The sequence below is a fragment of the Petaurus breviceps genome, unplaced genomic scaffold (genome assembly GCF_028583685.1).
Source record: "Petaurus breviceps papuanus isolate PSGF00001 unplaced genomic scaffold, PetGlider_PUasm1.0 90825, whole genome shotgun sequence".
NCBI classification, from domain to species: Eukaryota; Metazoa; Chordata; class Mammalia; order Diprotodontia; family Petauridae; genus Petaurus; species Petaurus breviceps.
This window is the reverse complement of record NW_027187353.1, coordinates 18,363,095-18,391,090: the sequence shown is the minus strand read 5'-3', so window position 1 is coordinate 18,391,090 and position 27,996 is coordinate 18,363,095. Positions and strand designations below refer to the sequence as shown.

General features: G+C 38.4%; 1 protein-coding gene across 1 annotated transcript in view; it reads left to right on the top strand.

Annotated features, from left to right (window-relative positions):
* SCAPER (S-phase cyclin A associated protein in the ER) overlaps window positions 1-27,996 on the top strand; it is a 405,066-nt gene that overhangs the window by 37,236 nt on the left and 339,834 nt on the right. The window contains exons 4-5 of the mRNA XM_069071423.1: window positions 19,904-19,974; window positions 23,977-24,174. Coding sequence (XP_068927524.1) covers window positions 19,904-19,974; window positions 23,977-24,174 — 269 coding nt within the window. The remainder of the gene's footprint in view (window positions 1-19,903; window positions 19,975-23,976; window positions 24,175-27,996) is intronic.

The window sequence follows — 27,996 nt, the reverse complement described above, 5'->3', positions numbered from 1 at the left end:
ACAAAGTCCCTGGTCTAAATACTACTCCACCCCTAGGCTGTACCTTCATTTAGTCCACCACAAAGCCCCTCTTCTCAAATGGAGATTAGTTTCCAATCTAGGTAAAGTACATTCATTTGTTCAACCATAGAACACAAAAAGGTCAAAAGTTCCCCACCCCTGGATCACAATTGAATCTACCCCAGAGTTACATCAAGTTTAAGCACAGCACTTAATACCCAAATGGAGGTCTTTTCTTCATCTTGACAGAGGCAAATTCTCAGCAATCTTAGTTCCTGGGGAGACAAGGCTTAGCAAGGCCACAAGATAAATTGCCAGTCTCTTCATTAATTCATCCTCTGTCTGCAGAACAGTCCTAGAACCCCTGAAAACATTAGCAAAACCCTCTCCCAGGATTTCTGTAAACATACAACAAGAAAATCCTTCTTCAGGGCTTCTGAACCAACAGAAAGGCTCCCAGACCCCTCCAACAACAGCACTGTCCTTCACCAGTGGACAGTATTCACTCTCTGTCTGCAGGACAGTCTCAGGGCTTCTGAAGCAACAGAAAGGTTCCCAGACCCCTGCAACAACAGCACTGTCCTTTACCAGTGGACAGTATTCACTCTCTGTCTGCAGGACAGTCTCAGGAGCTCTTAGCCAACAGCCACGTTCCAGGACTTCTTCAACAGGACTGTCTTTCACCAGTGGACAAATCTGGCAAAACAACATCAAAACAGACAGACAAAGTACCAGCAAAACAGCCATGTCTCCTCAGTCCTTGGCAACTCCAGGGGCAGGTCTCAAAAGCCCAGGGCGATTCAAAGTGACCCTCAGCAATCCTCTCAGTCTCTCTCTGCCTCCACGAGGGTGCTGCTTCCAAAAAGTTCTTCTGCCTCTCTCTTGTGTCTCTCCAAATCTATGTCACCAGCTCCTCCCAGTTCAAGACTTTCTTTTCACATCAACAAGTCCGTCCCACAGGTGGGATTAACAAGCTCTGGGTTTTAACACAATCAGTTTGAAAACCAAGCCAATACAGGGGAATCTTTATATTCCATTACTATCACAGATTTCAATGAATAATTAATTTTAATTATATAAAATTAAAAAGTTTTTGCAGAAACCAAATCAGTGACTTAAATGAAAAGAAAAGTGGGATCCTGGGAAAAATTCTTAGTGGTAGGTTTCTCTAATAAAAGACTTTTTTCCAGGGAAACTAAGTCAAGCTTACAAGAAAAAAGAGGCATTCCCCAACTAATAAATGGTCAAAGGATATCAGTAGGTAGTTTTCAGAGGAGCAAATGCAAGCTATCAATAGCCATATGAAAAAATGCTCTAAATAACTAATGATTAGAGAAGTAAAAATTAAAGCATCTCTGAGGTACCACCTCATCATTGACAAAATGGATGACAAAAATGGAAAATAACAGATGCTAGAGGATGTGGGAAAACAGGCATGTTAATGTACTGTTGGTGGAGTTGTGAACTGGTCTAATTATTCTGGAAAGCAGTTTGGAACTGTACCCAAAAAGCTTTGTGCATAATACTTCTACTAGGTTGGTACCCCAAAGAGATCAGAGAAAAAGGGAAAGGACCATATGGACAGAAATGTTTATAACAGCTCTTTTTATGGCAGCAAAAACTTGGAAACTGAAGGGATGCCCATCAGTTAGGGAATGACTGAACAAGTTGTGGTATATGATTTTGGTGGAGTGTTATTTTGCTTTAAGAAATGACGAATAGGATGGTTTCAGAAAAATCTGGGAAGACTTGTATTAAGTGATGCAAAGTGAAGTGAGCAGAACCAGAAGAACATTGTGCACAGTAACAGTGATATTGTATTGCTGATCAGCCCTCAAAGACTGATCAATACAATGATCCAAGAAAATTCCATAGGACCTATAATGAAAAATACTCTCCATCTCCAGAGAGAAAATGGATGCATTCTGAGTGCAAACTGAAGCATATACTCTTTCTTTTTCTTCTCTCTTTTTTAAAAAACATGGCTAATGTAGGAATTAATTTTGCATGACTATACATATTTGTAATGGCTTTTATTTTTCTTGCCTTCTCAAAGGGTAGGGAAAGGGGAAGGGGAGGGAGATAATTGGGAACTGAAAATAAAATAAATTTAAATTAAATCATATATTGGGATGGTAGATGGAATCATGTATGTGAGAAGCAGCAAGAAGGTTAATGTGAACTGACCACAGATTGCATGAAGGGGGAGTAATGTATAAGCCTGGGAAAAACTATAGCAAAATTAACTCATTGCCTAATGGCCAGCCTACTGGTTATATCTCTTTCCTATTGGCTACTCTCCTTTAGACTGGATTCTATTATTCTCCCCAGAAACCTCATCATTAGGAACTCATCATCCTTCCAGATTGCATCAGCCTTAATATTCATACCTTCTGCCCCTCTGTTTGGAGGGCTGGGGACCAGAGCAAAGAGGTCTTCCCAACACTTTCATTTAAAGAGGGCTCCCAGGCCAACTGGCAGTATTCCTTTGAAGTCCATCCATTCCTTCTTTCACTCTTCCCAAATCCTTTTTAACTTCCTTTTATGTGTGGTCTTCCCCCATTAGATTGTAAACTCCTTGAGAGCAGGGACTGATTTTCTTTATCCTATTTATATCCCTACACTTAGGTTAGTGCCTGGAACATACTAGGCACTTAATAAATGCTTATTGTTGGGGGCAGCTTGGTGGCGCATGAGTAAAGCGCCAGTCCCGGAGTCAGGAGGACCAGAGTTCAGAGTTCGGTTCCCTGGCCTCAGACACTTAACACCCACACAAAAAAAATTGGCTGTGTAACCTTGGGCAAGTTACTTAACCCTGATTGCCCTCCAAAAGGCAATAAATAAATAAATAAATGCTTATTGTCTGATGGATGATGTGTCTGTGTATTTAATTAGGTTGGTCCTTGAACAGAAGATTCATTTTGTTGCCGGAAGTATTTAAACCCAGAGATTTCTTCATTTCATAGACTGTCAGAGGAATTTCTGGAGCATCATCATCATCAGAGTTTACATTTGTGTGTCATTGTGTCTACAAAGCACTGTTGTCACAGTGACTTTGTCTCATAATTATTTCCATTGTACACTTCAGAAAACTCACTCTTGAGAGATTATCTCCTGTCGCATTTAGCATAGTGTTTTCATTAGGAGGTACTCAGTAAACATTTGTTGTTTTACAACCTTGATAGTACCTTATTAAAAGTTAGGCTAGACTCAGAGTAAGAAGACTTTAGGGTTTGAATCTTGGCCCTTATGTTTTATAATTCTGAAATCATGGACAAATCATTTTACTGATTTGTGCCTCAGTTTCCTCATCTGTAGAAGGGGAATAATATTTATGCTATCTGTTTTATGGAGATGGCTGTGATAAAAGCAGTCTGTAAACCTTTAAAGGGGCATAGGAATATGAGTAATTGTTGTTAATAGACTTTAAAAAACTAAGTTTTAATGAACAAAAATCCACCTTCTTTTTCTTATTATTTCTTCCTCTCCAACCCTACTGAAAAAGAAAGAAGAGTAAAACCCTTGTAATAAATATGCAAACAATTGGTCATATTATTGGTCATGCCATATATGTCTGTATCATTTACCCATTTGGAATTTATTTTGGTATACAGTGTATGAGGTATTAGGCACACTTCTAATTTTTTCATGATTTCCCTGGAGATTCTTGATCTTGTCTTTTATTTTTTATTTTCTATACAAGATTCTGTCTTGTATTCTATCTGAGTTAATCCTTTGGTAGTTTAGTATGGTATGAAATAAAGAAATACATTTGGTGCTGTTGTCATTTTCATTATATTGACTTGGTCTGTCCTTGTGAAATTAATTTTTCTCCAATTGTTTAGGTTTGTCCTTCTTTATATAAAGAATATTTTGTAACTATTCATGTAGTTCTTGGTATATGGTATCTAATTTCTTTTTTGGTCATAGCTTTCAAGTAGTCCATTGATTCTTACAATTTTCTCCTCTGTTTTCTAGGTTGTTTTTTCGATAAGATAACTTACATTTTCTTCTGCTATTTTTAGTCTTTTGATTTTGTTGGAATGTTTCTTCGCTCGTGGAATTACTAACTTCTGTTTGGTCCATTCTAATTTTCATGGAGTTTGTTGCTTGGGCAAGGTTTCATACCACTTGTGTCAAGTTGTTAATTCTTGTTTCTAGTCTTTCTTCCATATCTCTCATTTCTTTTTACATTTTTTCCTGTAGTGCTCTCATTTCATTTATAAAAACCATTTTACACTTTTTTTTTAAAGCAATCGGGGTTAAGTAACTTGCTCAAGGTTACATGGCCAGTTATTTCTGGATGTGGTGCTAAGCATCTGAGCCCAGATTTGATCCCCAGGTCATCCCGACACTGGAGCCGGTGCTCTTACTCACTGTGCTACCTGGCCGCCCCTACACTTTTCTTTTAAGCTATTACTTCACCTCTTCTAGGAATTCTAGTTGAATTTGTGCCCAAGCTGTGTTTTTTTTGGGGGGGGGATTTGCTTGTAGATGTTTTGGAGTCCTTTCTTGGTTTGTGTCTTGAGTCTTTTTGGATTTAGCAGCAGCAGTCACTCTCAGTCTGATAGAACACTGCTGATTCAGAGGGACAGAACTGTAAGTTTTCTTTTGGTCTGGGCACTTCCTGCTGTGGTTCTTTTCCTGTAAGCTTCAGATTAAGCTCAATGCTGGAACTGAGACCCAGCTTCTTGGAGCCACACAGCTGTTGCTTCTTGATATGTGACTGAAGGCGTGCTCCTCACTCCACCCCAGGTGCAGGTTATCTCTCTGCTCCATCCTAGATTTATGATACAGAATTGGGTTGTGATTGGGAGAGTTGCCAGCTGGCCCCTGTTCCTGTACCTGACACATGTTTAGACCCCTCTCTGCTGGATCTTCTTGTCCTGGTGAACAATCTCTGGGGTTAGGTTAGGTAAACCCTTACTTTTATTCCATGCCCCCTAATTGCACCCAAGGGTACTACTTCGCCCCCTCTCCCCATCATTTCCACACCCACTTTGGGAACCTATGAATAGTTGTTTGAATACCAAATCTTCATTTACCTATAAGACTGTTTTCATACAAGGCAAGCACTCACGTGGAGGTCAGAAGAAGAAATACAGAGGGGGCAGAGCCAAGATGGCATAGTGAAAGCAGGGACTAATCCTGTGAACTCCTTTAGTAACCTCTAAAAAGTGAATCTGAACCGTTTTTAGAGTGGAAAAATTCAATGGGAGACAGAGTGTGGCAGATTTCCAGCCCAGGAAAGTGTGGAAAGGTAGGATTTGTTGTGCTGGGCAGGGGAGCATAGAGCATTGGAGCTGTACCAGCATAGACCCAACCATAGTGGAGCCAGAGTAAGCCTGGGCAAATTGACTCACCTGCTGCAGGGGCGATTCCCGACCTCTCACCGCAGGACTGGGATCTTTCGGAGCTGAGTAAGAGACAAGTGTAGGGCTTGTGGCAGCGGCAGCAGCTACTCCTGGGGCTGTCAGACCATAGTCTGATTTTTTTTTTTTTAAAGCAATTGGGGTTAAATAACTTGCTCAAGGTTACACAGCTAGTTATTTTGTGTGGGTGCCAAGTATCTGAGACCAGAACCGATGCTGGGTCTCCTGACGCTGGGGCCGGTGTTCTTACTCACTGCACTACCTGGCCACTCCTGTGTGAATGTTTAAAGATCACCTACCTGAACTTCCAAGAGCCAAGATGGTGGAGTAAATTGTAGCTGCTCTAATCTCCCTCTCTGACCCTGAAAAACTCAGAGAATATTATAAAGTATAAAATCCTGAAATAGTGGAACCAGCAGCAGACTTGAGAGTCCTAGAGGAACGACATGGCTGTGATTGTGCTGAGAATAAAGTGTAGGATAGGAGGCATCCCAGCAAGCCCCATCTCAGCCTCTACCAGTGTGAGATGCTGAACCCTAGTGGGGTAGAGCCAGCAAGTGCTAACACCAGAAGCCCAGGTGTGCCTTCACACTACCAGGGGAATCTGCAGACTCTAGCGCTGCCCTGGCCAGCAGCAGCTGAACTTGCCTGAGCTCTAGCCCAGGAGCACGGTAGGCATAATCCTGAAGTGGCCAGACTATCCCAACCTAACACCTCACACTGTGAGCTTCAGTGTAATTTAGGGGAAGTGCCAAAAGTCCTAGCCTTGGCCTCAGTCTAGGCACTCAGAGGCCACAGCACACAAGGCCAATAATCAGGTCCCTAACTCCCAGCATAAGAAGCATAGGTCAGAGCTCCCCATGCCTTTAATGGTAATGGAATTTGAAGATCCCCTTGTATGGGCAAGCTAACAGGTACTTAGCACTTGATTTCGGGTTAAGTGTTAACACCCAGAGCTTGTGAATCTCACAGTGGGATGGACTTGAGGTAACAAGATGGGGCTGAACAGGAAAGAGCTGGTACTGAGTAGAGGGAAAAGCCCAAGCTGAGAGAGGCCAGAAGGACTTTTGGGAGCAATATCGTGGAGGCAGAGAGGAGAGAGGACCATCAGCCAGGGCTGTCCAAGACTTCTGAGGGCCAGTTGGAGCTGCCTAGAACTTCTGAGGGCCACCCAGAGCTGCTGAGAGCTGAGAAGGCATGGTTGTGGTGCCGGTATTTTGTCTGTCTCGTTTGATGTTACTTGTCAGGTTCATTTGTTGATAGAGGCCTCAGACCTTGTTGTTGGGTCTAGGTTGATTTCACAGGCAGAAAGTGAATTGATGAGGACGCTGGCAATGTTTTGAATGTTATTGTGGCTTTGTTAAGCTTCGTCTTCCCAGGAACAGAAACTGTGGGAAGGGGAACTATGCAAGCTGAGAATCTGCCTCTGGTCAAGATGAAAAGACCTCTCCTTGGGTACTTAATGCTGATGATATTGTAACTTAGTTGTGACCTAGGTGTGGATGACCTTTGTGCTTTGTGATTGACTAAATGAATGTATTTTGTTTAAGAAGGAAGACTTTTTGATTGAAGAGATTAAGGTGGTGTGACCCAGGGGTGGACGTGGTGATTGATTAAATGAATGCACCTTGTTTAAAAGAGAACTTTAGCCTTTGTACTTTGTGACTGGATTTAGGACTTACTAAATGATTGAGTTCCTAAATGAATATACTTTGTTTAAAACTATGTGACCACTTTGATGAAAACTACGTGGCCATTTTAGTGTTAAGTTGTTGAGTTGTGACATGGTGAATGCTGTATTTTGATTTGATGTGAATGTTTTGCTTTAATTTACTGTTGAAATAAATGGAGAGTTTACTATGCTTATAATCAGAACCTTGAAGGTTTGTTCATAGCAGTAGTCATCTGGAAAGCTGCTTGTGCTTGGTGTTAAAGCACCCCAGAAACAGAGATCCATTTTAAAAGCCAGAAAATGGGTAATCACAATGGGCAAAAATAAAATTGGAAAAAAAGAAAGACTTCAGAATTCAGTTGTGGGAAGTGATGAGAACCAGATTCAGAAGAGGATAGTATTGACCCTGTGCCCACATCTGAAACCTCAGAAGAGAATAGGAATTGGTCTCAGGGCCAAAAAGCATGCTTGGAAGAGCTTAAGAAGGATTTTACAAGCCAAATTAAAGAGGTAGAAGATAAATTGACCAACTATTTAAAATATATAATTGGCAAAATGGAAAAAAATTTCTCTGAAGAAAACAGCTCCTTAAAAAATAAAATTTGTCAGATGGGAAAGATGGTTCAAAATCTAACTGGAGAAAATGACTCCTTAAAAGTAAATGGAAGAGGAGATTAAGAAACTAACTGAAGAAAACAATTTGCTAAAAATTAGAATTAGACAAATTGAAGCTAAAGGCTCTATGAGGCATCAAGAATTAGTCACAAAATCTAAAGGATGAAAAAATAGAAGAAAATGTAAAATATTTCATTGGAAATACAACTGACATGGAAAACAAACCCAGGAGAGATAATCTAAGAATTACTGGTCTACTGGAAAGCTATGATGAAAAAAAGAACCTGGACAGTATCTTGTAAGAAATCATCAAGAAAAACTGCTCTGAGGTCCTAGAACCAGAGGGTAAAATAGTTATCAAAAGAATCTACCAAACACCTCCTGAAAGAGATCCCAAATTGAAAACTCCAAGGAGTATTGTTGCCAAATTCCAGAGTTATCAGGTCAAGGAGAAAATACTGCAAGCAGCCAGGAAAGAAATAATTCAGATATCATGGAACTATAGTCAGGATCACATAGGACCTAGCAGCTTCTACATTAAAAGATCTGAGGTATTGGAATATGATATTTTGTAAGGCAAAATAGCTTGGACTACAACCAAGGATCAACTACACAGCAAGATTGAGCATAATCTTTCAGGCAAGGATATGGTCATTCAATGAAATAAGGGACTTCTAGACCTTCCTGATGAAAAGGCCAGAGCTTAATGGAGAATTTGATCTCCAAATACAAGATTCAAGAGAGACATAAAAAGGTAAACAGGGAAAACACACACACACATACACACACACACACACACCTTGTTATTCAGTAAGAGCAAATTATTTACATCCATATAAGGGAGGATGATACCTGTCAATATTGAGAATTGTACAATTATCATGACATTTAAAAGGGATAGATAGAGCGTGTGGGTATAAATTAACTAATGTGATGATAAAAAACCTTATTAAGGGGTACAAAGGGATTGTAATGGGAGAAGAGGAAAGGAGGAGGCAGAAAAGGGTAAATTATGCCTTATGAAGAGGCATAAAAACATAGTAGAGGGTTAAGAAGAGAAGGAGATGAACATTGTAAGAGCTTTATTAAACTCTCATTCATTTTGGTTCAAGGAGGGAATAACATTATCAGTTAAGTATAGGAATCTTGAAGAGATACAAAAACTTACTATAGTAGAGGGAAAGAAGGGAAGGAGAGGAGCATTGTTGGAGATTTACTGTCATCAGATTTGGTTCAAGGAGAGAATAACATACTTCATTAAGTATAAAAATCTAACATGCCCTACAGGCAGTAGGAAGGATAAGGGGAAAGAAAAGGGGGGAGAAATTAGAAAGGAGGGAAGAAGTAGTATGGGGAAAGGATAGAAAAAGGGAGGGGGGCTGATAGGGAAGGAATATCCAGGGAGGTAGTCAAAAGGAAAGCTCTTAAGGAAGAGAAGGGAGAAATAAGAGCATAAACAAGGGAGGGAATAGGATGGAGAGAAAGACACAGATAGTAATCATAACTGTGAATGTGAATGGGATGAACTCTCTCATCAGACAGAGGCAGATAGCAGAATGGATTAAAAACCACAATCCTACAATATGCTGTTTACAAGAAACACATTTGAAACAAGGGGATACACACAGGGTAAAGATAAAAGGCTGGAGTAGAATATATTATGCTTCAGCTAAAGTAAAAAAAGCAGGGGTAGCAATCCTTATCTCAGATAAAGCAAAAGCAAAATTAGATCTAATTAAAAGAGATTATCCTGCTAAAAGGCACCATCGAGAATGAAGCAGTATCATTACTAAACATATATGCACCAAGTGGTATAGCATCCACATTCTTAGAGGAGAAGTTAAAGGAGTTAGAGGAAGAAATAGAGAGCAAAACTATACTAGTGGGGGACCTCAACCTCGCCCTCTTTGAACTTGATAATCTAACCTCAGAGTAAACAAGAAAGAAGTTAAGAAGGTGAACAGAATTTTAGAGAAGGTAGATGTGATAGACCTCTGGAGAAAATTGAATGGGGATAAAAAAGAATATACTTTTCTCTCAGTGGTACATGGCACACACACAAAAATTGACCATGTACTACAACATAAAAACCTCACAGTTCAGTGCAGAAAGGCAGAAATGTTAAATGCATCCTTTTCAGATAATGATGCAGTAAAATTTATATATAATAAAGGGCCATGGAAAGATAAAATAAAAACTGATTGGAAACTAAATAATGTAATCTTAAGGAATCAATTAAGGGTCAAACAACAAATTGTAGAAATAATCAGTAACTTCATTCAAGAGAATGACAGTAATGAGACAACATACCAAAACTTATGGGATACAGCAAAAGTGGTTCTTAGGGGAAGTTTTATATCTCTGAATGCTTACATGAATAAAATAGAGAAAAAGGAGATCAATTAATTGGTCATGCAACTGAAAAAGCTAGAAGAAAGAACAAATTGAAAATCCCCAATTAAATACTAAATTAGAAATACTGAAAACCAAAGGAGAGATTAATAAAATTGAAATTAAAAAAACTGTTGAACTAATAAATAAAACTAAGAGCTGTTTTTATGAAAAAACCAATAAAATTGATAAACATTTAGTCTATTTGATTTAAAAAAAGAAAGAAGAAAACCAAATTACCAGTATCAGAAATGAAAAGCATGAATTTACCTCCAGTGAAGAGGAAATTGAAACAATAATTAGGAATTATTTTACCCAATTGTATGCCCATAAATTTGTCAATCTTAGTGAAATGGATGAATATTTACAAAAATATAACTTGCCCAGATTAACTGAAGAGGAAGTAAAATACTGAAAAAACCCTGTCTCAGAAAAAGAAATTGAACAAGAAGCAATAGAAAGACACTATCATGGTCTGTCTAAAGAATTTTGGAGCTGATTGTGAGATGTGGGAAACACTGGCACCAGAATGCTTAATATGATGTGCCCACATCAAAGAAGGTGCTGTGCTGTCTGAGCAAAGCAGAATTTTAGCTCAAAAGAAACACAAAGATGTGGAAGGTTAGAGACTGTACTCCAGATGTTCACATCAACTCTTTGTGCCTGTGTTAGAGCCTTCCAAGGTTGTTTGGGTCTAGTTAGCCACAGTTGGACACTCTGTGCTTTGACCCCAACATAGTACTGTCATTTTGGCCTTCCTCAAGAAAGAAAGACAGCAGCCAACCCAGTAAGACTGAGTGTAATCATTCAGAGGGGAACATGGAGCTCTGATGAAATAGAGGACTTCTGAGAATTCCTGATGAAAAAGACCAGAGCTATGTGGAAATTTTGAAGTTCAAACACAGGAGTTAAAAGAAACATAAAAAGTTAAATACAAATGAACAAAGATCAAGGACTAAACTAGGATAAATTCCTTTTATTCTAACATAGGCTGAAGATATGTGTGTTCCCTGTGACCATTATCATCAGGATCATAGAGGGAGTCTAATTAAAAGACCTGCATGTGATTGATAAAAAGAATAATGGAGTGGAAGGGGAAGAGGAATAAACTTGGGGAAGGGAGGGAAAAGAAAGGGAGAATTATCTCACATAATCAGGGTGAACAAGTAGATATAGAGAGAAATGAGGAAGGGTTGAGGGGAAGTGGCTGACACTCAAACCTCTTTTCTCAATTGTTTGAAGAGAGGACATGCACGCATAGTTGAGTATATAACTGTATTTCATTCACTTGGAAAATAGGGAAAAGGGGAGAAGAGGGAATTAGAGGGAGTGTAGATTAAGGGAATGATTAGTCTTAAGCAAAACACACCCTAACAATGTATGAAAATATAGTTTTTTTGAGGTAGCAAAATATGAGAATCTGAGGGGGCCCCATAATTTGGGGAATGGCTAAACAAATTATGGCAAATAAATGTTATAGAATGCTATTGTGTTGTAAGAATTGGTAAAAGGAATGGTTTCAGAGAAACCTGAGAACACACATGAACTCATGCAGCATGAAAATCTCAGAGAAAAATTTATCCTAAGACAGTGTATCTTGTGGCCTTGCTAAGCCTTGTCTCCCCAGGAACTAAGATTGCTGAGAACTTGCCTCCTGTCAAGATGAAGAAAAGACCTCCATTTGGGTTTTAAGTGCTGTGCTTAAACTTGATGTAACTCTTGGGTAGATTCAATTGTGATCCAGGGGTGGGGAACTTTTGACCTTTTTGTGTTCTGTGGTTGAACAAATGAATGTACTTTACTTAGATTGGAAACTAATCTCCATTTGAGAAGAGGGGCTTTGTGGTGGACCAAATGAAGGTACAGCCTAAGGGTGGAGAAGTATTTAGACCAGGGACTTTGTAATTGATTGAATGATTGGAAGGTCCTGGGGTGGGGTAGTACTTGGAGATTATTTAATCACCCTTAGTAAATGCTGTATTTTGAATGATGTCATGTTTTGATCTTCTCTGTTCTTGGTTTGTCACTGAATAAAATGGAGAGCACCTATGCTGGTATTCTGAACCTTGGGAAGTTGCCTTTGCTTGGCATTACATTACAGACAATCATAGAGTAAAGATAAACAACTTTGAAAGAATTAGAAACTCTTATTAGTATAATGACTAACCATGATTCCAGAGGACTAAGGATGACACATTCTGTTTCTCTCCTGATAAGAGTGGTAAAGGTCTGAGGGCTCAGAATGAGATGTATTTAGACACACATGTGTATGTATGTATGTATGTATGTATGTGTATGTGTTTATATATTTATATACCTAGTATGTGTATATATATGTATCCACCTGATTTTTAGACTTGACCAATATGGAAATTTGTTTTGCTGGACTATACATATTTGTAACGGTGATTTTGTTTTTTCGTTGCTTCTCAACGAGATGAGAGTGAGGTGTGTGTGAGAAGGCAGAAAGGGTGAGAAGTTAAGTTTTTTGCTGATTTAAAAAAAATAAAATATAACTACCAAAAAAAAAAAAAGAAAATCCAAAGGTCCGTTGGGAGGCTATGTATAAGGGATGTGGCTTAAAATAAAAACACATCCTGTAGAAGAATGCAGTCTTTTTGCATGTTTAAATTTAAAAAGAAAATAAGGATAACTTAAAGAAAAAGATTACCTATTTCCAGGATTTTGAGTGACTGTTAAAGTTCAAAAGAAAAACACAAGATGTATAATGTATTTAGGATATAGGAGTTAGGATATTCACAGTTTTTTTGACAGCCTGTCGTGGGTCCTAGTGCCTCTTCTTGTCGTTTGATCCCTTCCGCTATCAAGAAGAAGATCAGTTGGTGTTAAAGGGAAGTTTTTCTTTCTGATTTAATTAGAGGAATAGAAAGAGCCAAAGGGAGCTTTTAGAAAAAAGATGCTCAAATAAATTTGAACTGGGAACAAACATGATCTCTATATCCCACAGGGGAGAATATGTCCCAAATTGAAACACAATATGCCAGTTAGTCTCGCCAAAACTTTTATGTATTCAGAGTAGCCAAATGTGTTTATAAAAGTTATTATACCCTCTGCAATCTGGTTTTTTCACTTTTATTATTAAACTCAGTTGCTCCATCCAGTGTTAACAGTGATCTCTTAATTGCTGGAACTCAGTCTTTTTTTTTGACAGAGTTAAGTGACTTGCCCAGGGTCACAAGGCTAGTAAGTGTCTGAAGTTGTTTCTGACTCTAGGGCCAACGCTCTGTCCCCTGTGCCACCTAGCTGCCCCCCTCTTAGTTTATTCTTACTTCTCATCCTTTTTGGCCCCTCTGTAGCATTTCACATTGTTGACTATCTTCTGTTCCTGTTTAGTCTCTCCTTTCGGAGTTTCCCTAACATTGCTCTCTCTTGTTTCTCCTCTTACCTGTCTCATGACTTTTCTCAGTCTCTTTTGCTGGACCAGTCTCCATTCCTTGCTCATTGTGGTTGAACTCCAAGGCTCTGTTCTGAGACCTCCTCACTCTCTGCATTCTCTCCCTTGGTGACCTAATTGACTCCCATGGGATTACATTTATGTAGATAACTCCTGTATCTATATATCCAGTCCTAGTCCTCTTTCTGAGCTCTTGTCCAGTGTCACAAATCACCTGTTGGACATTTTCAGTTAGAAGTTCCATAGACATGTGACTCTCAAAACCAGAACTCCACCCTGTGCCCTGCCACATTCATTTCTTTTTCAGCTGTCCCTGTTTCTCTCAAAAACACTAGCATCTTCCCAGAATCACAGCCTCAGTGTCCTCCTTTCCTCCTCACATTCACTTAGCCCTTTTATCTAGTTACCATATCTTATCTTTTCTACCTCCATGGTCTTTAGAGCCCATCCCTTTCTATTCTTTCACATAGCCATCACACAAGTTGATTTCTTTGAAGTTTTATTATGCCTCAGACTTGAACAGCATAAAACCTATGTGATTAAATCACAAAGACATTAAAAGAAAAAAAAAAATACATGATATAGGGCAGCTAGGTAGCTCAGTGGATAGAGTGGTAGGCCTGGAGTAACACATGAGTTCAAATATAACCTCAGATATTTTATTAGCTATGTGACCCTCAGCAAGTTGCTTAATCCTGTTTGCCTCAGTTTCCTCATCTATAAAACGAGCTGGAAAAGGAAATGGCAAACCCTTCTAGTATCTTTGCCAAGAAAACCTTAAATAGGTTCATGGAGAGCTGGACATGATTGAAATGACTAAAGAAGAAAAACAACAATAATAATTTATGAAACGTGTCACAAAGAATGAACTGTGCATACACAATTTCTTCACTTTGACCTCCCCAAAAGTTTGTTTCTCAGTAGTGTTCTTTTATGGTTGACTTTATACCTAAAATTTGGTGAGGTGGGGTGGAGTAGAAGCAGGACCTCCAAGCGGCTCCGACTTTCACCTTCCCCAATCAATGTAAAAAGGGGACTCTGAACAAACTTTGGAACTACAGAACCCACAAAATGACACAGAGAAGCTAAACTCCCGCTGAGGACAGGCTGGCAGGAATCAACCAGTGCAGCACTCTGGGAGCTGAGCCCAGGCCCGTGTGAGCCAGAGATTTTAGCCCTAAGGAGGGTCTGACCAGCCCCTGGCCAGAGGGACTCCAGATCAGCAGCAGCTGTAGCCGTTTCCAGAATTATCAAGACATAGATGCGAAGGACAAAGTGAGAGGTCAGTGCAGTCTGGATTTTGGAACTCAGTAAGTGGGAGTGCATTGGCTTTTTCCCCCGGGACGAGAAGCTGCTGAGACCCTGGCACAGCCAGCCAGTGCCACATGGCAGCTTCAGCTCCTGGCCTGCAGAGTGAAGGGGGACCAAATGACCAGTCTGAGGGGTAATCGCTCTTGCTTTAACCTGCTTGGATCTGGATTGCAGTCTAAGGTGGAGGTCCTGGGGTGTGTGCCCAGCTTGCCAGAGCGTGTGGAGGCCTCAGAGAGGGCACCCATCTAATACCTCCAGCTGCTGAGAAAACCCCAGCATTTGGGACAAAAGCTCTCCTGTCTGGTAGCAGAGTCCTACTGTGGCAAAAAGCCCAAGGGTCAAGTGACTGAGGGGCGACCTGACCAGGCAAAGGAAACAAAGCAACATTAGATTCCTATTTTGGGGACAAAAAGGAATAAAGCATGAAACAGGAGGAAGGCAGTGAACTCAGAACTCCTGCACCAAAAGCTTCAAAGGAAAATGTGAGCTGGTTACAGGCCTTAGAGGACCTTAAGAAGCAGAAAAGAGAAGTGGAGGAAAAATTGGGAAGAGAAATGAGAATGATGCAAGAAAATTATGAAATGAGAGTCAATAGCCTGACTGAGTAAAATCACACCCTAAACAATAGACTAACTCAATTGGCAAAAGAGGCTCAAAAAGGCAGTGAGGAGAAGAATGCCTTAAAAAGCCGAATTTGCCAGATGGAAAAAGAATCTCAAAAGCTCAATGAGGAGAATCATTCCTTCAGAATTAAATTGGAGCAAATGGAAGCTAATGACTTTATGAGAAATCAAGATGCTGTTAAACAGATCCAAACAAATGAAAGAATAGAAGGCAATGTGAAATATCTCATGGGAAAAGCCACTGACCTGGTAAATAGATCCAGGAGAGATCATTTAAAAATTATTGGACTACCTGAAAGCCAAGATCAAAGTAAGAACCTAGAAATCATCCTCCAAGGAAGTTCTCAAAGAAAACTGCCCTGATGTTTTAGAACGAGAGGGCAAAATAGAGGTTGAAAGAATCCACCGATCACCTCCTGAAAAAGATCCCAAAAAGAAAACTCCTAGGAATATTATAGCCAGGTTCCGGAATTCCCAGATTAAGGAGAGAATTTTACAAGCAGCCAGGAAGAAACAATTTGAATACTGTGGAAACACAATTAGGATAACCCAGAATCTGGCAGCTTCTACACTGAGGGATCGAAGGGCTTGGAATATATTTTGGAGGTCAAAGGAGCTGGGATTAAAACCAAGAATCACCTACCCAGCAAAACTGAGTATCATGTTTCAGGGGGAAATATGGTCATTCAGTGGAATAGAGGGCTTTCAAAGCATTCTTGATGAAAAAACCAGAGTTGAATAGAAAATTTGACATTCAGATACAAGAAGCAAGAGAAGCATGAGAAGGTAAACAGGGAAAAGAAATCTTAAGGAACTTATCAAAGTTGAACTATTAACATTTCTACATGGAAAAACGATAATTGTAACTGATGAAACTTCTCAGTATGAAAATAGTTGAAAGGAATAGAAATATATATGTCTATATATGAGGGTATATGGGCATATGAATACATATGTGAATATGTGTATATGTGTTTACAGGTATACATAGAGGGCACAGGACCAATTTAACAGCAAGGGATGATACTTAAAAGGTGAAATTAAGAGGTGAGAGAGGAATATAATGAGAGGAGATGGAGAGAGACAGAATGGGGTAAACTATCTCATATAGAAGAGGCAAGGGAAAAATAATTACAATGGAGGGGAAGAATAGGAAGGCAAAAGGGAATGGGTCAACCTTATTCTCATTGAATTTGGCTTGGGGAGGGAATGACATATACACTAAATAGGGTATCTCACCCTACAGGAGAGTAGGGGGTAAGGGGATGAGAGGGGGGATGATGGAAGGGAGGGCAGGCTGGGGGGAGAGGGAAGTTGGAAGCACCCACTTGGGATCAAAGTAGAGAATAGAACAATTGGGAGGTGGGATAGGAGGGAGGGAAATATAGTCAGTCTTTTACAATATATCTACTATGTTATTGTTTTGCATTAGCTATATACGTACAACATATACTGAACTGCTTATCTTCCCAGTAAGGGTGGGTGACAAGGGAGGAAGGGAATGAATCTGGAATTCAAAGTTTTAAAATCAAATGTATATATATACTATTATTAATATTATTTTACATGTAATAGGGAAATAAGATATACAGGCACTGGGGCATAGAGATCCACCATGCCCTACTGGAAAAGTCAAAAGGGGTATGGGAGAAAATATGGGAGAGAATAGATTGGAGGAGGGGATATCCTGTGGGACTGCTATTTTGGGGTGGTGGGTAGGGGAAAAACGGGGAGAAAATTTGTAACTTGAAATCTGGCAGAAATGAATGATGTAAATCAGAAGTTAATAAAGCATTTGAAAAATGAAAAAATATATTTTTGGTGAGAAGTAGAAAAATATATAATCCTTTGCTTTTATAATACTTATCCATGAAAAAAGAAAAGTATTAAATCTTTTTTTTTTGCTTTTTTTTTTGGAGAGGGAGGGGCAGGGCCATTGGGGTTAAGTGACTTGCCCAAGGTCACATGGCTAGTAGTAAGTATTAAGTGTCTGAGACCAGATTTGAACTCAGGTCCTCCTGACTCCAGGGCTAGTGCTCTATTCACTGCGCTACCTAGCTGCCCCTAAATCTTTTTAATTACACTTTAAATTATGAATTCATTACTTTTGATGTTTTATGAATTTGATTTTTTTTAGTTGAGTCAGGAAATAGCAAATGGGATCTTCAGCCCAATAAGTATTTTTTTTAAGTTTAGTTGTCTAAAAAAATATACCCTATCTCAGTCACAGAATGGAAAGGATCTTAGAGGTCATCTGTTCAAACTGATGCCCAAAGAAGAAATGCCTCCTCCAACCTTACCTAAATATAGATATTTAGCTGTGAATGAACACTAACAGTGACAGGGAACTCACTGTCCAATGGCCTCAGGAGGCAATCCCTTTCGTTACTGAATAGATCTAATTGTACAATAATAATAATACTTTTTCCACCTCATATTGGAAAAGGGCACTGGAATTGGGATTGAAAAACCTGAATTTCTGCCCTGGATCCACTACATAATCACTTATGTGACCTTATACAAGAGAATAGTTAAGATGTCAGAGTAGGAAGAAGTGATACAGTGTAGGTGTCCCCCACAACCACTCCACAAATACCAGTCCTCACACCAGTCCCAAGCTTGCATTGGAATAAGCAGGATAGGAAGTCCAGATCAAAGGGGAGCCAGCAGCTTTGTCCTTCTGACCCTGTAGAGCTTTTTAGCTGCCTGACAGTGGCCATATCTCGTAGAAATATGTTGGAGCTCCAAATGGGCAAACCCACAGTTGTGTTGCTCAGACTGAAACCCAGGTCAGAAACTGGCAGAAGTCAAACCATGAGGAGAGCATTCAGACTTAGCCCTTGAGTATCAGACTGCTTTGGGTAAACTAAAAGTTTGCAGGTCCTGAGTCTGAGCTGTCCTTAATGCCCTAGAATAATACAACACTTGGAAAGAAGAAAGCAGAACACGAAAGAGAATCAAGCATGACCCAGACATTTCTATACACACATATACATGTGTGTATATATATGTGTATACACACACATACATATATATATATGGATTTTTTAAAACTTGGCTACTGTGGCATTTTGTTATGCTTTTACACATTTGTGATGGGGTGTTTTTGTTTTCTTTCAGTTGGTAAGGGGAGGCTGTATGGGAATGAGAAAATTTGATCTTTGATAACTAAAACAACTTTTTAAATTTTTGAAAATTTATTTATTTTTAGTTTACAACATTCAGGTCTACAAGCTTTTGAGTTTTGAATTTTCTCCCCCTCTTTCCTTTCCAAGATGGCATGCAATCTGATATAGGCTCTACATATACATTCATATTAAACATATTTTCACATTAGTCATGTTGTAAAGAAGAATAATAACTAATGGAATGAACCATGGAGAAAGAAGATAGAAAACAAAACAAAAAAAGAGAGCAAATAGTATGTTTCTTTTCTGCATTCAGACTCCATAATTCTTTTTCTGGGTGTGTATAGTATTTTCCATCATGAACCTTTTGCATGAAAACATTTTTTTTTAAAAGACTCAAATAAGATGTTGTATGTAAAGCACTTTGAAAATCCTAAAGTACTACATAATTTCTAGCTATTAATATTAACAAGAATAATTATCCCTTTGTAATAAACCTTAAAGTTCAAGAGTGTAAGACTACCCCCTGAGCTGTTTTTTCAGCATATCTCTTGATAGTCTTATCTATTTTTTTCACATGTAAGTTTTATTATGTTTTTATCCAGTTGTATAAAGAAAACCCTTAGTATTTTGATTGGTTATATAAATTATTTGAGTACTGTCATTTTTATTATATTAATCCTACTCATTTTTGATTGATGAATAGTCTTCCAATTACTTGTTTTTCTTTATTTTATTCATGGTAGTTTTTAAGATGCCATATATTAATATATATTAATCTACTATATGCCTTTATAGCAAATTAATTCTGAGATATTTGATAATTTTTATTACTATAAATGGTTTTTTGTAATTTTTTATCTTTGTTTTTAGTAAATAAGAATTCACATTATTTTTGTGGATTAGTCTTGTGTCTTGCTTCTTTAACAAAAACATCTATTGTTTCCATAATTTATTTTCTTGAGATGACTGGATTTTCTGGATACAGTAATGATATTTTAACATCTTCATTTCCAATCTTAACTTCACTAATGCAGGATTTCTTAATTTGAGGTCCATGGATTTGTTTTAAAAGTAGTTTTGTAAGTTTATTTCATATAATTTATATCTTTATATTTTGTCTATTTAAACCATTATCCTGAAAAGGGAGTCCATAGTTTTCTCTAGGCTGCCAAAGAGAGTCCATAATCCTTTGCACTAATGTATTTTTTCTCTCCTGTTGCAATTTGTAGAATTTCCAAAACTATCAAAGAAAAGTGGTATGAAAATCTTGTTAATGCTGAAGACAGTGAGGAGGTTAAGTCTTTGGATTTCTGTGAATTAATTAATTGAAGTGATTTCTGTGTAAGTGATACCCTTTTTTTGTTTTATTGAAGGGAAGTCTAAATGGCAAACTGGTGGAAAATCTAAGAGAACGGTTCAGGGCTCACAGAAAACTGCTAAACAGGTATAGTATCAGTGTTTCCACTTAATGCTTTCAGCCAACTCCTTAATGTTGTGGTGCATGGATCCAATCATTCAGAAATTACAGATTGCACATTTGGTTTTATATGCAGATTTGCATTTTGATTCTGTAAAGCAGTGCACTGATTAGATCCTTGAGTCTGTATCTGTGAGTTCTCTTTTTCATTCTTAGGGAAGCAGTTGGGATATGAAAAAACTCTTGGACTAGGAGTCTGGGGACCTGGGTTTTCTTGGTAGATGACTTTGGGCAAGTCATTTCCTCTCTGGGCCTCAGTTTTTCCATGTGCAGATTGAGGGAGCTGCATTTTAAGACCCTCTCTATCATGATATCCTTTGATTCAAGTTTAACGGTTACAACTTTTGCTGGTTCCAAAAGGGTACATTGTTGTCACCTTGTTGATTTAACTTACTGTGAAAAGTGCCAGGCCGGATTACTCAAAAGCCAGAATTAAGGTTGCTGGGAGAAATGGCAACAATATGAAGATGATCCCCCTCCACTGCTAGATAGTGAAGAAACTGGGGAAGCTAAAAAGTCCTAAGCTGGCCCTATGAACTGGCTACACTCAAGTGTGTTGGACATGCCAGATTTGGGAAGAAATGTGGCCCTTACTGGGAACAATTATGAATGGTTCTTTAAATATCTTAGTATGCACAGGACGGAGTATCATACAGATTGAGTTACATAGACTTATCTCTGCCCTAAGGAATTTACCATTTGTAGCAGCAAGCACCCCAAGCGTCCTCAGGGTTTGCAGCTACCACAGGTTCTTGGATCTGCTTTGTTAAAGGAAAGCAACTCAAAATGGGTTAACAAGCTTACTTTAATCAGTCAGACATATATCGTTTACCTTGTTCAAGAGAAAAGGTCAGCACCCTGAACCTCAAAGTATACAGGCATAATTATCAAGACAGAAACATCAAGTAGACAGATTTCCAAACTGTCCAACCATTACATCCATACCCAGTCAACATCTGGGTTTCCACATCCTGGGTTTTTCAAAGCCGGGGGACTCTCAACAACGGCTTCCCAGAATTCAGATCAAATCACAGAACACTTCTCAAAGTGAGTCCCAAAACAAAGTTACACATCAGGGCTTATATAGCCTTCTCCTGGCTCAGAGAATGTAACAACCTTATTGACTCACTGGCCAATCAAGAAGTATCTACTGAAAAACAAGCCTCCCCCACCCCAGGCTTCAGGTGCACATTAGCCTAGGGGCAGGGAAGATCTTTAAAATTTACATTCTTATTACATTTTAGACAGATAGTATTTAATCATATAACAAAAGGTCAGGGGATGAGATTGCTTGGAGAAATGGAATAGGAACATTAAGGTAATACCTGAAGAATTTGCACCACATACAACTCAAGGTAAAGTGTACCTTAGGAGGACAACTATAGGTGCCTTACAGGTGATGAATGAAAAATTGCTCTTGTAGTTCCATGTTACGTGAAAGGCTTGTGGATTGACAAAGAGCTACTGGCATTCTGCTTTTCTGTATAGGAAGTATAAGGTAGGATCTTAGAAGTTTTTTAAGTAATGGGAGAGAAGACTTGCCAGGCTTTTTAAGACTGAATATTCTTGGTATATGGACAGTTTGTTTGTTGAGTTAAGAGTAGGAGGTAAATTGTGCTGTTGTGTATGAAGGCCATGCAAGTAGGTTCTAAGCCATGTTGTACAGCCCTTTGAAGCACTGATATTTGATCCACAGTGAGAAGGTAAGCTGGGACAGTATAGGACTTTTAAACAGGATGGTCTTATTAAAGTGAGGGGCAAAGATTGCAACTTTGGTGGAGATGAGAGTGGATTTTTTAGGGGAGAGGGTACTCTAGTGAAGGTGGTGTTTGCTGTAGTCATAAATCATAGACCAGGGGTGGCGAACCTGCATCCTCAAGGTGCTCAGGTATGGCCCTTTGACTGAATCCAAACTTCACAGAACGAATCCCCTTAAAAGGATTTGTTTGGTAAAACTTGGACTCATTCCAAAGCCATAGATTCCCTACCACTGTCAGACTCTTTTCTAACTTGGAGACTCTGGAGATCATCTAATTCAAGCCTTTCATTTTGCATTTGAGGAAACTGAAGGGCAAGTGATCTTCCTAAAGTCATGCTCCTTGTAATTGGTAGGTCCAGGTTTAGAACCCATGTTTTCTGACGTCAGTCTGGTCTAGTCAGAAGATGACAAAGGCGTCAGAACAACAAGAGAACCATGGACAGATAGAGGAAACACTGTCTAGAAAAAATCATGATATGTCAATTAATTAGAAATATAGAATAAAGGATAAAGCTTTGCTGGAATTTCATCTCCAGATTGCTGAGGTTTGGTGAGGTGATGTCATTCTCCACTAGGGCAGTGAATTTGCTATGAGGGAGAAATAGAAAAAAGAACTGATCTCTATGGCACAGGATTTTGCTTTGGGGTTTGATTTTTTTTTTTTTTTGGTGGTAGTGGTTCTTGTTTGTAGATTCTGTTCTGAAATCAGTGGTACAATTACAAAAGATTCCCTTGTGGAAAGAGAATGTTTGTAATGGATGGGAAAAACATAGCAGTAATAGCCTAGGGCTGAGACATGACATTCAAGGGCATAACATCTGTGGTAGATGTTCCTGCAAACTGGGTGTTTTTCCCGATAACAGACCCAGCTGGCATTGAATATTGCCTGTGCTGGAGTAAGGCGGATTTTAATTTGCATTCAGTTTGTAAAGTGTCAGTGGAATGATATGCAGTTGTTTTATATTTAGTGCTGAAATCTTAGTTTTTAATTTTCCACTTAGAGAACTCAGTGGTAGTGTGTGTCTTCTTTTCTCTCAGATTAATCTTTTTTTACCCATTAGTCTGTAAAAAATTTCTGAAATTCTATAAATAGGAGGTAATTTGTATTTATAAAAAGGAACTTTTACCAGGTGATTGAATAATGTTTCATGTATTTTTAGACATATAGTTTAAATCCTTTATTCAGTTATAGTTGTCTGTCTAGTGTTCTTGATCTCATTATGCTCAGTTTTTTTGTTTCTTTTCTTTCTTCCTTGGTTTTACTTATCATGGGAAAAACAGTTTAAGATGAAATTACCTGTAGTACTTATTCTTAGATTAGTATGAATTCTCATTTTTAAATTAAAAATACATTTAATATACAAAAATTAATAATTGGTATTAATATTATGGCATTGTTATTTCATTTGAGCCTCACAGCAGCTCTGGGAGGTAGTTACTTACATATATTAATGTCTTTGTTTCACGAATGAGGGTTGTGAGGTTTAGAGAAGTTAAGCGGCTTGTCCATGATCATATATTACTAATAAGGGTACGAAGTAGAATTTGAACTCATACCTTTCTGACTCCAAGCCCAGTATGCAACTATCTAGGAATAACATTTGTGGATAGAAATGTGCTGTACTTGCCATAGGTTTGTGATCTGTGGGTGTAATCACACCAGTCAGTCACAGCAGATGATGCTGTTTCCAAAGCCCTTGTGCCTTAGTAGATAATGTTATGAATTAGTATGACCAGAAAATTCACTATTTTGTTTTGAGAATGTCTCTCTCCACATTTAGCTGGTCTAGTCCTTAGATGAGAACCAGTCAGCATCCTGGAAGCATTCCTGCCATGATAGGAACTTTCCGAGCTTGTGTTACACCAGCAGAGTCTTTGAGAATTCAATGTCACTCCCATGTAGTGAGGAATCTTTGAACCGGTTTTCCATTAAATGAGGAACCACATGTGTGACTTTTTATTTTCAGAATATTTTCAACTATTGAACCCGACTTAAATATCCACCAAATAATATTGAAACAAAATACTGAATCATAAAACTGCCCCTTTTGTTTTATCGCAAGAAACTTTGTTTCAGTTAACATAGGTGTAATATGGTGTAAGTTGAAAAGATGTTTTGTCTAAAAGTGTTTAAATATGTTCAATGAATATTACATAAAATTAAAACTTGTTGGTATTAAAATTGTCTTTTTTTTTTAAACTTTCTTTAGAATACTGCAGTAGACTGTAAAATAACATCATCCTCAGCTGGAGATAAAAATTTTGAGAAAAGTCCCACTAAAACAAGGCACCCTCGGAAAATTGACTTAAGAGCACGCTACTGGGCATTTCTTTTTGATAATCTTCGACGAGCAGTAGACGAAATCTATGTTACTTGTGAATCAGATCAGAGTGTGGTGGAATGTAAGGTAAGGTTCGTTAGGAGATCTGATGTTCTGTTTTAAGTTGTTTTCCCGTGATTGTCTTGACTGTTTTTGAACTAATATTGACAATACTTCAAAGCCATCCCCATATCTTACATTGTTCCTTTACCTCAGGGGCCCACACACGCACATGCACACACACATACTCACACACACATGTGCATGCGCATATTTTGGACATTGCTACTTGTTCTCTTTGGTTTGGTGCAAACCTAGGTGATTTTTCAGTTTCTAATACTCCCTTCTGATGAAAAGCCTATTCATTTCTGGAGCTAGCTGGTTATGATTTTCTGTGTTCACTGAAAGTTTTTCTACAAAGCTGTAGTGACTTATTGTAAGACCCAGGGATTGGAGTCAACAGCCCCTCCTAGTTTTGTTTTGTTCTGGATCAGTCTTAGCTGCATTCTCCACATCTGCTGTAGGTGGCACTAGTGGGATTCTGTCTATTTTCACATTCTTTGGTTTCCTGTTTAATGTCTTAATTGTACATTGTACCCTTTGGGCTGAGATAGTTATCACTCTTCTAATTCACTCTGCTGGGAGAAAAAGTGAGATTGATGGCCAAACATAAACAATGTCTGGGTGGGATGTCATTGTAAGGTGTGTTTTCTAATTTTAGATAACCTCATGTTTGTAGTAGATGTTAAACAGAGACACAAAGCATAAAAATTCAATTGTGTGAGCCTTTTAATAAGTATAAATTACACACCCTATTGCTGTGTGATGAATAAGACGATCATAAAAATTGAGAAGAACCAGAACGGTAGATCTTTACGGAAATATTAGAGACAACTTTTCCTTTTACATTAAACATGAATAAAAAGTTAAACCCTGGAAATCATTATGTAGCCTTTGAAATAGTGTCTAAAGTGAGCTCACATCTTATCACAGGAATCTATTTTTCCTTCTAAATCAAGAACAGCCAAATTAGGTTTGAAATTAGTGTATAAATATCAAAAGCAGGTTTCAAAATGAACAGTAATTTCCAAATTGGTGGCTAAATTACCACAGTTTAATGTTTTCAGTACAGAAAACATTTTATGTTTAAGAAAAATAGTCTGTTTTGGAGCGTAATCAGATTCTTGACTTGTAAGGATCTTAGTCCTATGATATATAATTGAGCGAACAGCCCCCTATGTTGTACTGGCAGTACTTCTGTCTTGGACAGACTCTGCAGATGTGCAGTGAGGTGTGGTAGAAGAGAGAAGACTTGATTGTACTTGGGAAATAGGGCCCTGGCTCTACTCATCTTTTTTTTTCCCCTAAAACTTGACTTTTTTTTCTTTTCAATTTTTTAACATTTTTAGTTGAAGTTTTGAGTTCCAAATTTTATGCCTTCTTTTCTCTTTCCCCTCACTCCTCCCTAAGATGATAAGCAATCAAATATAGGTTATACATGGGCAGTCACATAAAACATGTCAAAACCTCATCTTTTTTAATTATGTCAATATTCTTCTGATGCTGTGTGGCTGCAAATTGTGGAATATCTCTGACTGTGGAGTGAGTACCCACATTTATGAAATAACAGACCTGGTGACACATCAAAGAATTGAAGTTTGTTATATAATTGCTAGAAAACTAAATCCATTCTTACATGCCTTCATTGAGAAAGTTGATTACTGTCTTCTCTCCAGATTGCATTTGCCCTACCTGGGATTCTGACCAGACAGGGGTAAGGCTTAAATGAATGCTTTAGAATCCTAGCACCAGAAAAAGTTAGAGAGACTGATGTGTAAGATAACCTGGAGACAATTTAACCTAATCATTTCATTTTGCAGATGAGGGAGCCCATTGAGAACATTTGACTTACGGAGGTCACATAGCTTGAATGACTGAACTGGACTTGAACTCAGGTCCCCTGATTTCATGTCCAGTGCTAACTTAACTATCACCCTGCCTCTGTGGGTCGTAGGGCTAGACCAGATTCTAGGATTATTTATCACCCATCCTTGAAAACTTCTTCAGGTATTTCTTTTTTTTTTGGAGGTATGGAAGGCAAGGCAGTTGGGGTTAAGTGACTTGCCCAAGGTCACACAGCTAGTAAATGTTAAGTGTCTGAGGCTGGATTTGAACCCAGTTACTCCTGACGCTAGGGCTGGTGCTCTATTCACTGTGCCACCTAGCTGCCCCTCTTTAGGTATTTCTAGTCCTTAGTTCAGTGTCTGGCACCTAGTAGGCACTCACTTAATAAATGCTAGTTAGCTAATTGGCTAATTGAGTCTTGATTGATCTCGTGAATCTTGCTCTTGTTCAGTGAAATGGGTCAGTCCATAGCATGAGAAGCATGTGGCCTAGTGGATAGAGGACTGGACTTGGGTCTGAGAAGGCTGTAGTGAATCCTGCTTTAGACTCTTATCAGCTGTGTGACTCTGGACCAACCACTTCAAGTCTCTGAGGCTCCCTTTCATTATTTGTAAGGAGGGGATAATAATACCTTGCCTCAAGCAAAATAGTCTCCAAAGATTACTTTGGGTTTCATTTTGGTGTTCCAAACAAATAAGAAAGCAATATAGCCCTTTCTTTGTGGAACATTAGGATTCTTTGAGACAGAGTGAACAAAGTATAAAACAAAGAAGAATGTATTTTCAGGGCTCTTTACAGATAAGGAATTGATATCACTGAGGTTAAATAATACTTTCTGTGAAAATTAGCCATCTTGGTTTTCTTTTGGGAAAATTTCCCCTTCCCCCCTTTTAAAATAGGGTCTGTAGAAAATCTTTGTTCTTATTGTGAGTACAACAAAGAAATCCCCTTTGAAAGAGCTCCAGCAGTTAGCACTTAGCAATAAGGAGGCCACTGTCATTGGAAAGGGTGGCTTTGCCAGCAGCTGGTGTAGCAAACAAGACAGTCTAGAGAACTGATTAATCAATAAGCATTTCTTAAGTACCTTCTGTGTTTCAGTTTTCAGTGTCATAGAAATGTCAGTTATTAAAAAAGGCCCAAGGATAACATACAGATAACCATCCTATAATAATTCTTTTTGCCCTTCCTTTGCCATGTTCTTTCTCTTACCAAGTCAAAGCTTCATTCATGAGCTCGTCCTCAAGGCTTCATGTTGTTGTCTTATGACTGCCATCTCCCTTCAACACTACCCTTAATTGAATTTCTTGAAAATATTTTTATTATTTTGTTTTTTATGATCATTTTTTCAATTCAGAAGCATTTATCTCCTTCTTACTGCCTCTCTCCATTTCATCTCCTACCCCCCAAAAGAAACACAATGAAAATACTTGTAACAAATATATATCATTAAGCAAAGCATATTCTCATTGGCCAGGTGCAGAAACACATGCTTTAGTTTGCACTGTATTCCTCTAAAGTCAGGGCTGGCTATTGCTTTAAAGTTCTCACGTTTTTCAAAATTGTTTTTCTTCATCATGTTGTTATGGTATAAATTTGGTACTGTTTTCCCACTTTTTCCATTATTATCCTTAAGATTCTTGACCTTTTATTCCTCCAGGTGAATTTTGTTATTTTTTCTAGTTCTATAAAATATTCTTTAGGTAGTTTGATTGTATTGTCATGGAATAAGTAAATTAGTTTGGGAGTATTGTAATTTTTATGATGTTGGTTGGGCCTTCCAATGAACAATGAATGTTTTTCAAAATATTTGGGTCTCTTTATTTTTGTGAAAAGACATTTTGAGTTATTTTCCTATAGTTCGTGTGTGTTATGGAGGGTAGAATCCCAAGTGTTTATGTTTCGCTAAAGGTCCATTTTCCCTCTTCTTGGGTTATATAGGCATTTCTGCTTATGATTTGTCATAAGCATTCCCAAAAAGCACCATGCTATGCAAAATTATACAGC